Here is a 12,690-nt window from a genome sequence, read left to right on the forward strand (position 1 = left end):
TGGCATGTCCTGCTCCACTGGTCTGCAGTCCACTTCTCCTCAGCTAACCGAAACCCCACTGACCCAGAAAGTGATTGTATTCAGGAACTCACACTCAGCCCATAAAGCAGCATCGTGTGCATTTGTGTCCTGAGATGTCCCATCACATTGACTTGATTATTTCTACTTCTTTCTCCAGCTAACAGAGAAGCCTGCTATGCCTGACAAACCTCTTGAAGCTTGAAAATACATTTCTGTGTGTATAAATGTAAAAGAACATACAGTATAAAAAAAGCAACAGTTTTAGGAATATATTCAAGTCAGAAAATTCCTAAAATGCATTTTGATTATGCCTGTGTTCATTCTGCTTATACAGTAGATACTGGCCTCAAGTTCTCCATCTTTGAAAACTAGAAGGGTAATTCAGTCTGCATTTATCTTTCAAACAGTCATTTTTTTCCCAATTTTCCAATAATATTTAAGCTTTGAATGCTGTGGAAATTGTAGACAAGCTGTTCCAGTATTTGAATTCACTAATAAAAGTATTTTATTCCCACGTCTCTAATAAATGCAATGCAGGCTGCATTCTCCAGCCTTCTCAAAATCTGTGGAATCCTCTCGGTGACTGTCTGTGCAGAAAGTAAAGGCCGAAGGCTCTGCTCACTCTGTGTAATCATAGCAAAAAACATGTGCACTACTCACCATTTTTTCTCTCTCCAGCTCCAAACTGAAGCGATCTTGTAATTCGACTTGAGTCTGTAGTCTTTTCTTCTCTTCCTCAGCAGCACGAGCAGCTGCTGCTTCCAGTTGCTGGAAGAGAAGGGTGGGGGGTGGGAGGAAGAAAAGAAGAAAAAAATAATTTGTCAAAACTAAAACATTTGGAGGTGAATGGAATTCTACTTGACAATTTCTTTGTTTTTAACAAAAATTGAATAAACCTTCAAAAGCATTAAGGCACCAGCTTTTTTTTTTAATGTCTGAGGCTATTCTCAGTCTTTAAATATAATTTTTAATCTTGTTACTTGCAAGACAATTGACTTTTCATTGGTAAATTTAAAATTATCAGACTTCCTTTTAAATTTACCAATGCAAAGTCAATTATCAGACTTCCTTAAGTAAGTTCCCTTTGAGTCCTGCTTTGCACAACTGATAGAAATCACTGTATTTCCTTCTCTGTCTCCTATGGGATAGAAAACCATTATGGAAAACCACACTGCAGGCAGGACTGCACAGGGCTTCCAACAGCGAGAACATGCCAGCGTGCAGAGTTCACAGAGAAACAGAAGTGAGAAGCACTAAATTGCCATGGGAAAGCAGAAGTGCCACAAGCTTTGACTATAATAAGTAATTGTGCTATTGTGAATCACATCCCTTTAACGTCCCCTAAATTGCCATGTAAGGTAAATAAAATTCTAGTTAATGATCACTTGAAATTAGGGGAAAAATTAGCCTAGTCAGACCCAAGGCCTAGGAAACAGCTGCTGGTACCTTCAGGCCTTTTTGCAGCTGATATAACTTACATTGCATCTTGATTTTACATATCTAGTCACCACAGCTCTTCCTTTCAGTAGGATTTCAATAGCATGTGTTTTTAGAATGTAAAGAAGGTTAAAAACATAAAAGTATCAGCCAAAACTTTACCAATATTGACAACAAAATAATTCTTTCACAGAATTTTCCTAAGACTCTTACCTGATGCTTCAGCGGAAACAAAAAGCAAGCACCTTTCTTCTGTAATACACTAGGCTAGTGAAACTGCTTCCACAGACCTCCAGTGAGAGTGGGACACCCCTTTTCTTAACATTTTTGGAAGGTACCACATTCAAACCATCTTCCCTCACACAACCTAGATGAACTAATAAGATGCCTAAACAATTAAAACTGCCAAGCTGAAACTTGCATTCCTTTAAATGCTTATGGTACCACTCTAATCTGAAATAGATGGGAAGAAGGGAAGGAGAAGGCCTCTAGTTTGTTTTTAAGCTGCAGCAGATATAGTACCGAATTGCTCTCCTTTGAAAGGCTGAAATGATGCCAGTCTTGCGGTAGTATTCCTCCCCTGCCAGGACATTTAAAAGCATGTAATTGTAGTCAAAGCCAAGATGCCTTTTTAAGTGAAATTTTCTTTTTATTTCCTTCCTCACTTTGAAATTAAACCAACATTGCCAACGCTGAGCCGAGAGGGCGAACGTGCAGGGTTACAGGCAAGGGTGGCTGTTAGGCTTTTGCCCGAGCGCTCAACAAGAAAACAGTTTGTCCACTCTGTCAGCAGGTTCCTGCTTAATTTATGTCAGAGCACATCAGTTCCCGGCAGGTAAGGTCACTGGCAACAACTGTGTGGTTCAGGGGAAAGTCCCAAATGCTGGGGGCGGGGAGGGAAGGGGAATCACCAGGAACACACCATTCCAGCAGGAGTGAGTTAGCACAGAGTCTCTGAAGTCTGTGCAAGACCCCAAATTGAAACAGAAAGGGTGCACGAGGCTTGTGTGTGCTCTCTTGGTAAGAAGAACTTACCTTTCAGTCTGTTCAACGTCTGTATCTCAAAATTCCATTTAGAAATATGGGGAAAAAAAATGTTTTAGACAAAGGCTCTTATTCTTCTGAAATTTTCTACTGCAGGAGCTATCAGAAACAAACCAGTCTCAGAGTGCACTTTGCCAGATGCCACGTAAGTGCTGGCTCACTGCCATCAGGAGCAAAGCTGAGTCGAAGCTTTCCAGAACAATTCCATTTCCTGAACCACTTTCAGAGCCTTTTCCTTGAAGAATGTTTTTCTAACTAATCAAACAGTTTAAGTACCTCCCCACTAATTCCACTTAGTCAAAGCACAGTAGTTCATGTCAGAGACTAAACTCCTCTCCTTGAAAAGTCATTTTAAGCCAGTCCCCTTCAAAAGACGCTTCTTGCTGCAACTCTCATTTCTACAAAACTCCCTGGAGCCTGTCACCATCCTGGTGCTTCTTTGGGGTTGCTCTGATGTTGTCTTTCCCATAACTTCTCCATAAAGTAAACTCAACTCTGAAATCCAGCCCTATGATTTCTGTGAACAGGGCTATTAACTTATCAGGAACTTGCAGGTACCCCAGGCTATCCTTTAAAGCATATTTTACATTCTGAATCTTAAATGTAGAGGTGCTAAAATTAAATTTAAAAATCTTCCACTGTCAAACTCTATTTAAAGGCAAACAGAATAACACCCACATCAGTACTGTCACTGCAAGGTTAATTTCTCCTCACCACAAATTGTAAGACAATTGAAAGACAAATTTCTCCTCACCACAAATTGTAACTTAATGACAAGACTTTTAAAAAGACAGATTTTGAATTATTTTTTTTTGCTTTCTAGACCCAATACCTTTACCATGTTCTCACAATATTTATAGCTTCCCCCCAGCTCCCCCTGCAAAGGTCATTAAAGTCTTTTCTAACTGAGGGCTAAAATTAGTTAGTTTTCCATTTATGAAAAACTCAGACAATGATGCAGACTTGTCCTAAATGGGAATGCAAAAAAATCTAATTAATTTAGGAAGGCAGTGAATGAAAGACTCTTTAAACTAAGCAAAGATCTGGACTGCGCCAGCAGCAGGGACTCAGCAGCCGACATGCTGGGGAGGGAGGCATTTGATGGTGCCCTAAGCTATTTCCAAGGCACTCTCCTCATTAAAAGGTATCACGGCAATAAAAGCCAGTGACTCTTTGTTCAAGTCTAAAAAAAAAGACAGGAAGTGTAACTGGACACTAATCAAGTCTCTGTGGAGAATTACAGCAGAGGTACCAGTTGTTCCAAAGTACAACGATCCATCAGCATGTTCAGTCTACTGTTAAGAAAGCAGCCACAGCAAAGGCACCTTGGTGTCTCCTGACAGTCATCGGATTTAGACTAAAAAGCTGTCTACAAGGAAAATAATATATTCAGCAAGTATTCTGCTAATTCTTGGAAATTTCTAGTCCAATTCTCGGCCTCTTAGAAGTGAAGCCAGCATTTACAGGGAACATGCATGTAAACAGTTTATAAATGGTCGCTACGCGTCTCTGCTCTGTAAATCTCTCCCAGACTACTCCAATAGAATTATGCCTATACATACTCACAAAATCACTTTGCATCTTTGGAATCTTTGTAAACTAAACTTATATCTCTGGAGACTATGTCTGTGTGAAGAGAAGAGTTCCCATACACATACAATTCACATACCTTTGGAAAACTATGTCAGAAAATCTTAATGTAAGTTTGACAGATGTCTGACAAAAGAAAAACAAAAAAACCCCACAAGTAACTGAAAATACCAGCCTCCCCAGTCCCCAGACACCAGCCACACAGCTGGGGTTTTCTTCTGCACTTGTTTCACAACAGCCTTGTAAGTAGCAGGGACAGGGCTGGGCCCCCTGAGTTACCCTGCGAAAACAGCCCTTAGGAACTGCTGCAGCCAGCACTGACACCTTTACTGCAGGCTCAACTGGCAGATCTATTGCGTGGGGCCTGACACTGACACAAGCTCACCTCTTCGGTGTGAACACCTGAACAGGAAATAGGTGCCCAATTACACCTCAAGAAGCCCTTCTCAATCACAGAGACTGAGCTTAAAGCTTGAAGGTCAGCAGCTCCCACCTTTCGCACAGTTTCCAGCTCCTTCTGCTTGTTCTCGTTGGCCGTTTGCAGTTCTTTCATCTGCCGCTCCAGCTCTTCTTGCTCCGCTAACAGTTTCTGGCGCAATTCTTTTCGTTTTTGGCGAGCTTCTTTGTGGGGTGGAGGGCTCCCCGCCCTCAGCAGGGTTACAGTGGTCTGAATGGCTGGAAAGGAGCGTGCAAGACAGAAGGAGAGGAAAAGTAAGAGAACACCAGTGAAGGGAAATGCCTTAGTGAATGAACACCTGTAGTGTTGTGGGGTTTGTTTTCCATTATTTGGTTTATATTTGGTTTTTTAATGTATTTTTAAATCAGAAATAACTGTTGTCAGTTTTCCTAATTCTCACCAGGCCAAGCTGTCAACACAAACTAAAAGTGAAAGACACTTGGCTTTCAGTATTGGCTGTGTGCCACAAGGATAAAGTCCCCCAGTTCCAATGCATTATGTCAGTTCCAGTATTGGATTTCTAACATGCAGTGGGCATACAAGTCCCTTGCATGCCTAGCTGAAAAACAAAACAAACAAACAAAAACCCACCAACACTCCCCCCCTCAAAAGAACAACACTTCAAGATTTCTTACTTCCTAGATTCAGTGACTCAAATCAAGCAGTAAGATGTTATCCAATATATACATCACTCACTTCCCTCCAACCAAACTTAAACCCTTCCTTCTTACTGACACTCCAAGGGAGAACCTTCTCCTAGTAAGAAAGCAGCTTTCATTCACTCATATTCCATGAGGAAATATTCAGAGAGCAAAGCTGAGGAGGGGCAGATGATTTTGATATTTTATTCACCTACCACAACTGTGAAAAAAAGATCTCCTTTTGGAACTAAGTAATCATTTGTCAAACATCAGGCTCTGATGCAATTAAACACATGATGTAGGTAAAGAGGAAAGTGCAAATGAAAGCACACAGCTCCAAATCTTTAAATGCTGTACACCAATGGCAGTGGCAGCAGTCGTTTTGCAAGGGCTTCTACCTCACTCCGCAAAACACGCGTGTAACTGTCGCTCACAGATGGAGTTGTGGGAATGGAAAAGGAAGCCCCAATTCCCAGCCTTATCCTCAGCCCACCAAACCATAAATACCCTCAAGCAAAACTGTAAAAGCAAAGCCAGTATTTTACAACGCTGAAATGAACAAGCTGGCCCTTTCACCTCAAAAGCAACAGTTGACAACGTATTCCCCTTCCCTTCCCCATCCCTCCAAGTACAGCCACTATAGAAAAAGCACACACCAATTACATCCATTTCATTTTGGTTACAGCTGCCTAAGTCGAGGCACCTAAATGGCAGAAACAGATTCCTCTTACACACATCCTTAGTTCTTCCTGAGTCTCAGGGTCCTTAAAGACCCTTTCCATGTGCCCAACACAGAGACACCAAAAATCACAAGACAGAATTTCTAATTGGAGAAAGCACAGCTAAGACTCCAGCTTACCTTAACTTTCACATAATTAAGATTTTTAAAACTTTACCTTGAATCCACTCCTGCTTCTTCTTTTTATCAGAGGCACTGATTTCAAAGCTTTTGTCAAGACATTTTATGAGAAAAAGGCATTTCTTTCCATCTTTGTCAGGCAAGGCCTAGAATGGGTAACAAAGGATTAGCCTTGCAAACACTGAAATTAAGTTATATTGTCAAGCCCCAGGCATGCAGCTATCTGTTACAGAGCTGCAAATACCAGCGCTAATGGTCTTTATAAAAAGAGCATCAATGAACTCTTTTTATATAAACTAAAAAAATTGCCATTAATGAAAGACATCCCCCGCACAGAAAAGGATTAATTCCCATCTTTAGAAACATTCATAGTTTGGGTCATTATTTTTTTTTACCTCTACACAACAGTTGCCATCCAGTATGATGTCTCCCTTCTTGTCCTTTAAATCTTCACTTACATAGTAGGAAATAATATTGGGTTTTAGCACAAACCACCGTTCCGTCCAATTTTTCCTTTTATGACCTTTTTTCAACATATAGCCCTGTAAAAAGCAACGGATCAGCTGAAATGCCCAGCCTCTGCTGAACGCCTGATCTTTCGGTTCTGTGGCTCAAAGGCCCAAGAGAGCACACAGAGAAGTCAGCTCGGGGCACACTGCTGATTGTTTAGCCCATGAGAAACCACTCACTGTTCTTCTGTCCAGTTTTTAAGTAACTGGGTTATCTGAAGAACTGAACAATAACAACTATTGTTATTATTATGTCATGATTAAGTCATTATTATGACTCTTTGGTTCCCTCTGATGACCTTTACTGTTTTTTCACTCAAGCAGAGACATTTGCCATCACTAAGACTCACCTGTAATACATTAATGACAGCCATTATTAAAAATGAGCCCTGTGCACTGCTGCATGCCCCAGTGACAGATGTGGGCTGCATCTGCGCACTGTCAGTCCAGCCTGTTGCGGGACAGTCCCAGGGACAAAGCAGAAGCACCTACCTCTGTCCTAGGAGCGGCCCCACCCTGCCAACACACTCATGTAACCGCACCCTGTTGAAGAAGTGATCCCGTAAAGGACACTTCAATTAGTCTGTCAGAGAGAGCGATAACAGAACCATCCTCCTGGCATCGCTGTTGCGCAGGCTACGGAACACTGGTGAAGCCTGGTTTTACCCCTAAAGGCACAGAGGTTGTACCCTGGTTTAAATAATGCCAAGATTTCACTCACAGTATTTTATTCTCCTTGAAAGATGATCCACTTCCTACATTAGAAAAACACTTGCAAGCCTCAACAAGACTATTTCAAAAGAAGGAAAAGAAGCTCATACTTTGCTACCGAGCTTTATAGAAATAAAAGAATAAAAATTCTAATCTTCTGTAGTAATAAATAGGGCTGTTATCACAATCAAATCATCCAAGTTTGCCTCTATTGAATATTAATGTATCTAAAATATAGGCAGCAATACAAAGGGTAGTTATGGTAGTAGCCCTGTTACACACTATCCAGCGTGGCTACGGCATTTCAAAAACCATCTCATGGAAAAGAGGGTGCACCAGGACTGGTACAATAATTGGTCATTCATTCAGGCATTTGATTTTTAGTGATCTTATCAGGGGCACTGCCATGACCTAGTCAGTTTTTCATCTAGAGTTTAAAAGTTTGCCGGTATTTCAGCCATTTCTGAAACTGTGCTCCCCAATTACTTACATACTTTTGTCTGACTCCTAACTTCAGATGAAACAGAAACACCTACATCAATATAGCTATGAACAAGCCACACAGAAAGCACTGTCCACAAAATATTCCGGATTAAGAGGATGGAAATTTGGAAGGGAGACCGAGGAACATTCTTCTGTAAAGCCCTTTAGCTATAGCAATTTTGTGTACAAGCAAGCAAATGAATGTGCTGTGGCATATTTCAGTCAAAGGGGTTTTTCTGTACAGGTCTGAGGGGGAAAAAAAAATTCAGGACAGTTGGAGAAGCTCTTGTGGTTAAAAAACAAAACAAACAAAAAAAGAAATAACTCCCCTACACGCACAGCTTATCTGTGCTCAGCTTTTCTACCCAGTTCAACACGGCCAGAGCCAAGGCCGTGCCTATTCCCTTAACATCCCACCTCCTTGCTCCAAAACAGGAACGTGCAGAGAAACAGCTTTGTTTGCCGCCTCCGTACTCAGGCCCAAGGTCTGGGTGGTCGCAAGGGCGTGTGAAGGACTCCTGCAGCTTCACTCTTTCATGCCTTGCACAGTCTAAGTCATAACCAGGTGTTTTTCCCCTTCCTGACCTGCTGAATTTGCTTTCAAAGCCAAGTCAGAATGATATTTTCCCCTCAAATTTCGGCAAAATCTTTATCTGCTATTTCTGTGCATCAGCTGCTTCTCATCTTCCAAGAGCCCACTGACCTTCTGGGGATCTTTTCACACCAACTACCACGAGGTACACATCTTCAGAAAAGTAAATATCACAAATTTAATTATCACTGCTACCCTCCATAAGCCTTGGAGATCTGGGATAAGCGTACAATAAAAAGGGCAGCATAAGACTTGGCTATGATATGTTCTGTCATCACTTAATAGCTTGAAGTAATCACATACTACAATAAACACGACAACTGTGTGATCAGGAAGGTACCAGGGTACAAGCTGGGACCCAACCAGACGTCTGTAAGTCACACGGGGAACTCCATTAGCCAGGGACTGTCCAGGAGGCCAGATCAGACCTTGACACAAACTATTTTTAAATGTCAAGAAACCAAAGGTACTTGGACATCCTTGAGAAAGAGGCCCGGCCACCGAGGGAGGAAAGAAAGGAGACAGGTTTTTGTTGGTGGGTTAATTTATTTTTTTTTTTTAAGAAAAGGGTGGGGGTGAGAGAGACACACACAATGGAGTATCAAAACTGAAAAATCCGATTTCCTCACAAGTTTCAAGCGGAAGGACTGACCTGACACCGGTTATTTTATTTTCATGGTATTAAACAGCAGAATGATTTCATTTTGCCCTCAACTGCCTCTGTGTGTGTCCGTCCCTAGCCCTCACCTCCAACAGGCAACCAGCAGTTAACAAAAATAGACTTTTGCATTGTTCTGTGGATATTCTGAAAGAATTTCCTGTGCCAAGACCTTCTGATGATTTCTTCAGAACAGCTTAGGAAAGCCTGCCAAGAAAGCCTTTGTTTCTCTCGTCACCAAGAAATCAAAGATGAAAAAAATTCTCAGTCAGGTAAAAGTCAATTTTAAATAGCTCTCTAGGTACACTCTGCTGTGAGCCCTCAGGTCCCTGGGGTATTTACACTTCCCATTAAAGAAATGCAGTTTTTAGCCATTCCTGAACAGATAATCCAGCCACTGGAAATCTGAAGAAACTGAAGACTGACAGAAGTTTGCTAAGAATATAAAGGCCAGCATGACTTCTTGTGTTTGAGTACAGGTAAGTTGTCAGTCACGTAGCCTGCTAAGCAGAACAAGAAGGGAGAGAGCTCTGGAGCTCTTCTACACCTTTTTGCCCTGTTGAAGCTGGCAACTTAGAAGCAGACCTTTCAGCTGGAGGAACACCCTTGTCCAGACCTCTTTGTTTCAATAGGGAGGTCAGCAGCAGCACAACTTCCCTTTGCTACAACGTAACTGCAACTAGAAAGAAAGCATTTCCGAAGACTGAAGAATTGTCACCAATTTAAGGAGGGAGGGCGTGTTGTAACTATTCTGTCGGAAGACTGAAGAATTGTCACCAGTTTAAGAAGGAGGGAGGGCGTGTTGTAACTATTCTGTCAGCTAACAAGCAGTTGACACAAGTATTAAAAAGGTTGGACTTCAAGACAGAGCACATTTTTACTTTCTAAAAACAAACTCTCCCAACAAGCAACTCATTCATAATACTGCAACAATTACAACAATCTGAGCAGCAGCACAATTTATCTTTTATCAAATTAAGCTCATATTAAAGAACCATTGTAAGTAATTTGTCCAATTTCTCCCTGCTCATTATCCATCAGGTAAAGAACTTTCAATACAAGTTGAACATCTTCTAATTATGCTGTAAATTGTTCTACTTTCAAACATTAGTTCTCTGTGGTTCTTACCTGCTTGAGTACATCTAATATGAGCTCATTAAAGACTTCATTGATTGCCATGGACACCGTCTGTTGGTCCATCCCTTTACTAAACTGCCCACTTCCAACGAGGTCAATGAGCTCCCATGCAGAAAGACCTTCTCGACTGGTGTTGAGAGCAATCTTATAGTGGTCAAACTGCTCTTGCTGCCAGCCTGCTCCCATTGCTTCAGTGAGTTTTTTAAGTAAATACTCAATCTGTACAGAAATACAAACAGAAATTAATCATTTTCAGCAGGCATGGAAATCAAGTGTTTCAGAGCTGTAAGCGAAGCTTCTCTAGAGACATCACTACAGCTAGGTTCATACATTCACATGTAGGCCCCTAAATGTAGGTGGATAATTAGCAAAGATTTTAGGCTCCCGTCTCAGCTGAACTTTTGACTGCCAAGCCCATCCCACAGCTACTCTCATCATAGTAAAGAAAGAAAGAAAGAATTGAGCCTGACAGCCTCTTTTAATACTTCAGATTCCTACAGAACACAAGGGACCTTCCCCGCAACAGCTCCCAAATTGTGATGACTGAAGTGTGAGAAAACAAGAAGTTTCAAAAAGTATTCTTGTAAGATAAAAAGCAAGTAAATTGGAAAAAATAAGAAAAGATGGCAATTTGGACAAGACGTTAAATGAAAAACTACCAAGGTACAACCGCTTCTCCAGCTGTCAAGCACTCCAACACTGGACACAATCTTGGCAGATGTATCAAGAAAAGTAAAAGAGCAAATTTTTCATGTTCGCTTTTATTGTTTCAAAAATAACTTTCCTTTTCCTTTAATCTTTCACCATTCTGTAAGCATTACCATGCACAGCGTAATAGCACTAATCACACCACTCAAAATAAACACAAGAATGAAAAAGACGGAAAGAAGGCTGGGTTTCTTCTTCTGGTTTTTATATTGTTTTTAAACTCATCACTGTTCGCTCTTTAAACAAGGCAGTATTTTAAACTAAGCACATCTACAGTTTTGAGCACACGTAAAATGCTTTCAAGGGCTCTTTAAACAAAATAATTGGTGACAGCCTTCCTACAAAGACCTCTACACAGCAAAGTAAAAGCCACACTTCTAAGTTTCTAGGACCGAAGTCACAGGATATGAAGTACAGCATTTAACCCAGTTTGAAGACAGACCAGGCTAACGTGACCTTCTGCGTCTTTGGTTAATGGCTCACTGCTGTCTCCTCACCAGCTCTGCAGGGAACCCAACTGCCTCTGGCCACCAGCCCAGGCAGGCTGTACAGCCGCCTGCACCCTCCCTGGGGAGGAAGGGAGGAAGCCTGGGGAGACGGTGCTCAGTAACCCCGCACCTGAGCACCCTCCCACAGCAGCCCACCGCAGGGACAGGGCAGCACCAGCTCCCCAAGGCTGGCCTTTCCCTCCAGCCACCCCAAGGCCAGCGCAGAACCACCTCCCAGTCGGCTGGAGCAGAAAGCTGCAGGTGAGGGCTCCTCCCAGCTGCCCTGCTCCTGTGTGGGCAGGAGGGATGCGACAGGGTGGGAACGGCTCGCTGCCCCGTGGAGGTGGGGAGGGAAGGCAACAAGGTCCTTTTGGGTTCTTCTGTGCACGTAGAAATAACAGAGATTTCCTCAAGTGCTGCACTTCTGAAGGTTAGTCCTTCAGAATAGTCCGCTCCACTGTCAGTTCACCTATTTTAGGTGTGGTTTTGGAAACACTAAGTGACTCAAGGAGTCCAAATCTCATTATCACAAATGACTAAGGTGTACAGCATGCATGTGCCTCATTAAAAAGCAGTGGAAACCAAATGCTTTCCAGGACATCATTTTTATAATCACCAATACTGGTTCGCTTCTGTTTCTCAGCACCACTTGAAAACACAATGTAATTTCTCCTACAGATAAAAAAACCCACTCAGCTGAGAGAGCCAGAGGGAGTTTTACCACAGAATAAATTAACTTTTCAGCCACAGCTTAGTCACCTTTCAGCTAGCACCCTGCAGTCTCTACACAAGAGACTTGGTACAGCTTAGTCACCTTCAGCTGGTCTAATAGGCTTTTCAGCACCCTGCAGTCTCTACACAAGAGACTTGGGAGTACAAAGAAATGAAGAAGTGTTTTTCTCCCCCCACATTTCACCACAAGGACTCCCAGGTCTCAAGGTTTTGATGCACCACACACACTAATTTTGTGGCTGCTGCTTCTCTGTCCTGCAACTGGTACAGGCAAATCCCTTCCCTTCCCTCACATCAACGACCAAGAAGCACATAAGCATGTACTAGAACACACTCATCTGGCAAAGCAGTAAGTTACCAAATTCACCCTACAGATGGATGAGCTTTTCTCACTATTTCAGCTCAGTCACTGTTCTTAGTCTCACGGTCCCTACTCTGGCACATGGATTAATGCTACAGGAAAATGGAGAAGCTACTGAAAGCTGTTGCATGGTCTCCGTTGAATGAGCAGGAAGCACAAAACCCTCCGAGATGTGGCTGTCGTATCCTCCATGTAAACAGTGTCTTAAGAGAAGACAAGCTAGCCAAGAACAAAATATGCCTCTGGGGTGGGTACAGAAGTT

General features: G+C 42.2%; 1 protein-coding gene across 1 annotated transcript in view; it reads right to left on the reverse strand.

Annotated features, from left to right (window-relative positions):
- SWAP70 (switching B cell complex subunit SWAP70) overlaps nucleotides 1-10,364 on the reverse strand; it is a gene marked incomplete at its 5' end in the record, with an annotated part of 15,433 nt that extends 5,069 nt beyond the window's left edge. Inside the window, 5 exons of the mRNA XM_010176143.1 lie at nucleotides 682-789; nucleotides 4,586-4,767; nucleotides 6,087-6,195; nucleotides 6,445-6,591; nucleotides 10,131-10,364. Of these exons, the coding sequence (XP_010174445.1) occupies nucleotides 682-789; nucleotides 4,586-4,767; nucleotides 6,087-6,195; nucleotides 6,445-6,591; nucleotides 10,131-10,364 (780 nt within the window). The remainder of the gene's footprint in view (nucleotides 1-681; nucleotides 790-4,585; nucleotides 4,768-6,086; nucleotides 6,196-6,444; nucleotides 6,592-10,130) is intronic.
- Nucleotides 10,365-12,690: the final 2,326 nt, after the last annotated feature.

Source organism: Antrostomus carolinensis, unplaced genomic scaffold (assembly GCF_000700745.2).
Source record: "Antrostomus carolinensis isolate BGI_N321 unplaced genomic scaffold, ASM70074v2 scaffold3319, whole genome shotgun sequence".
NCBI lineage: Eukaryota > Metazoa > Chordata > Aves > Caprimulgiformes > Caprimulgidae > Antrostomus > Antrostomus carolinensis.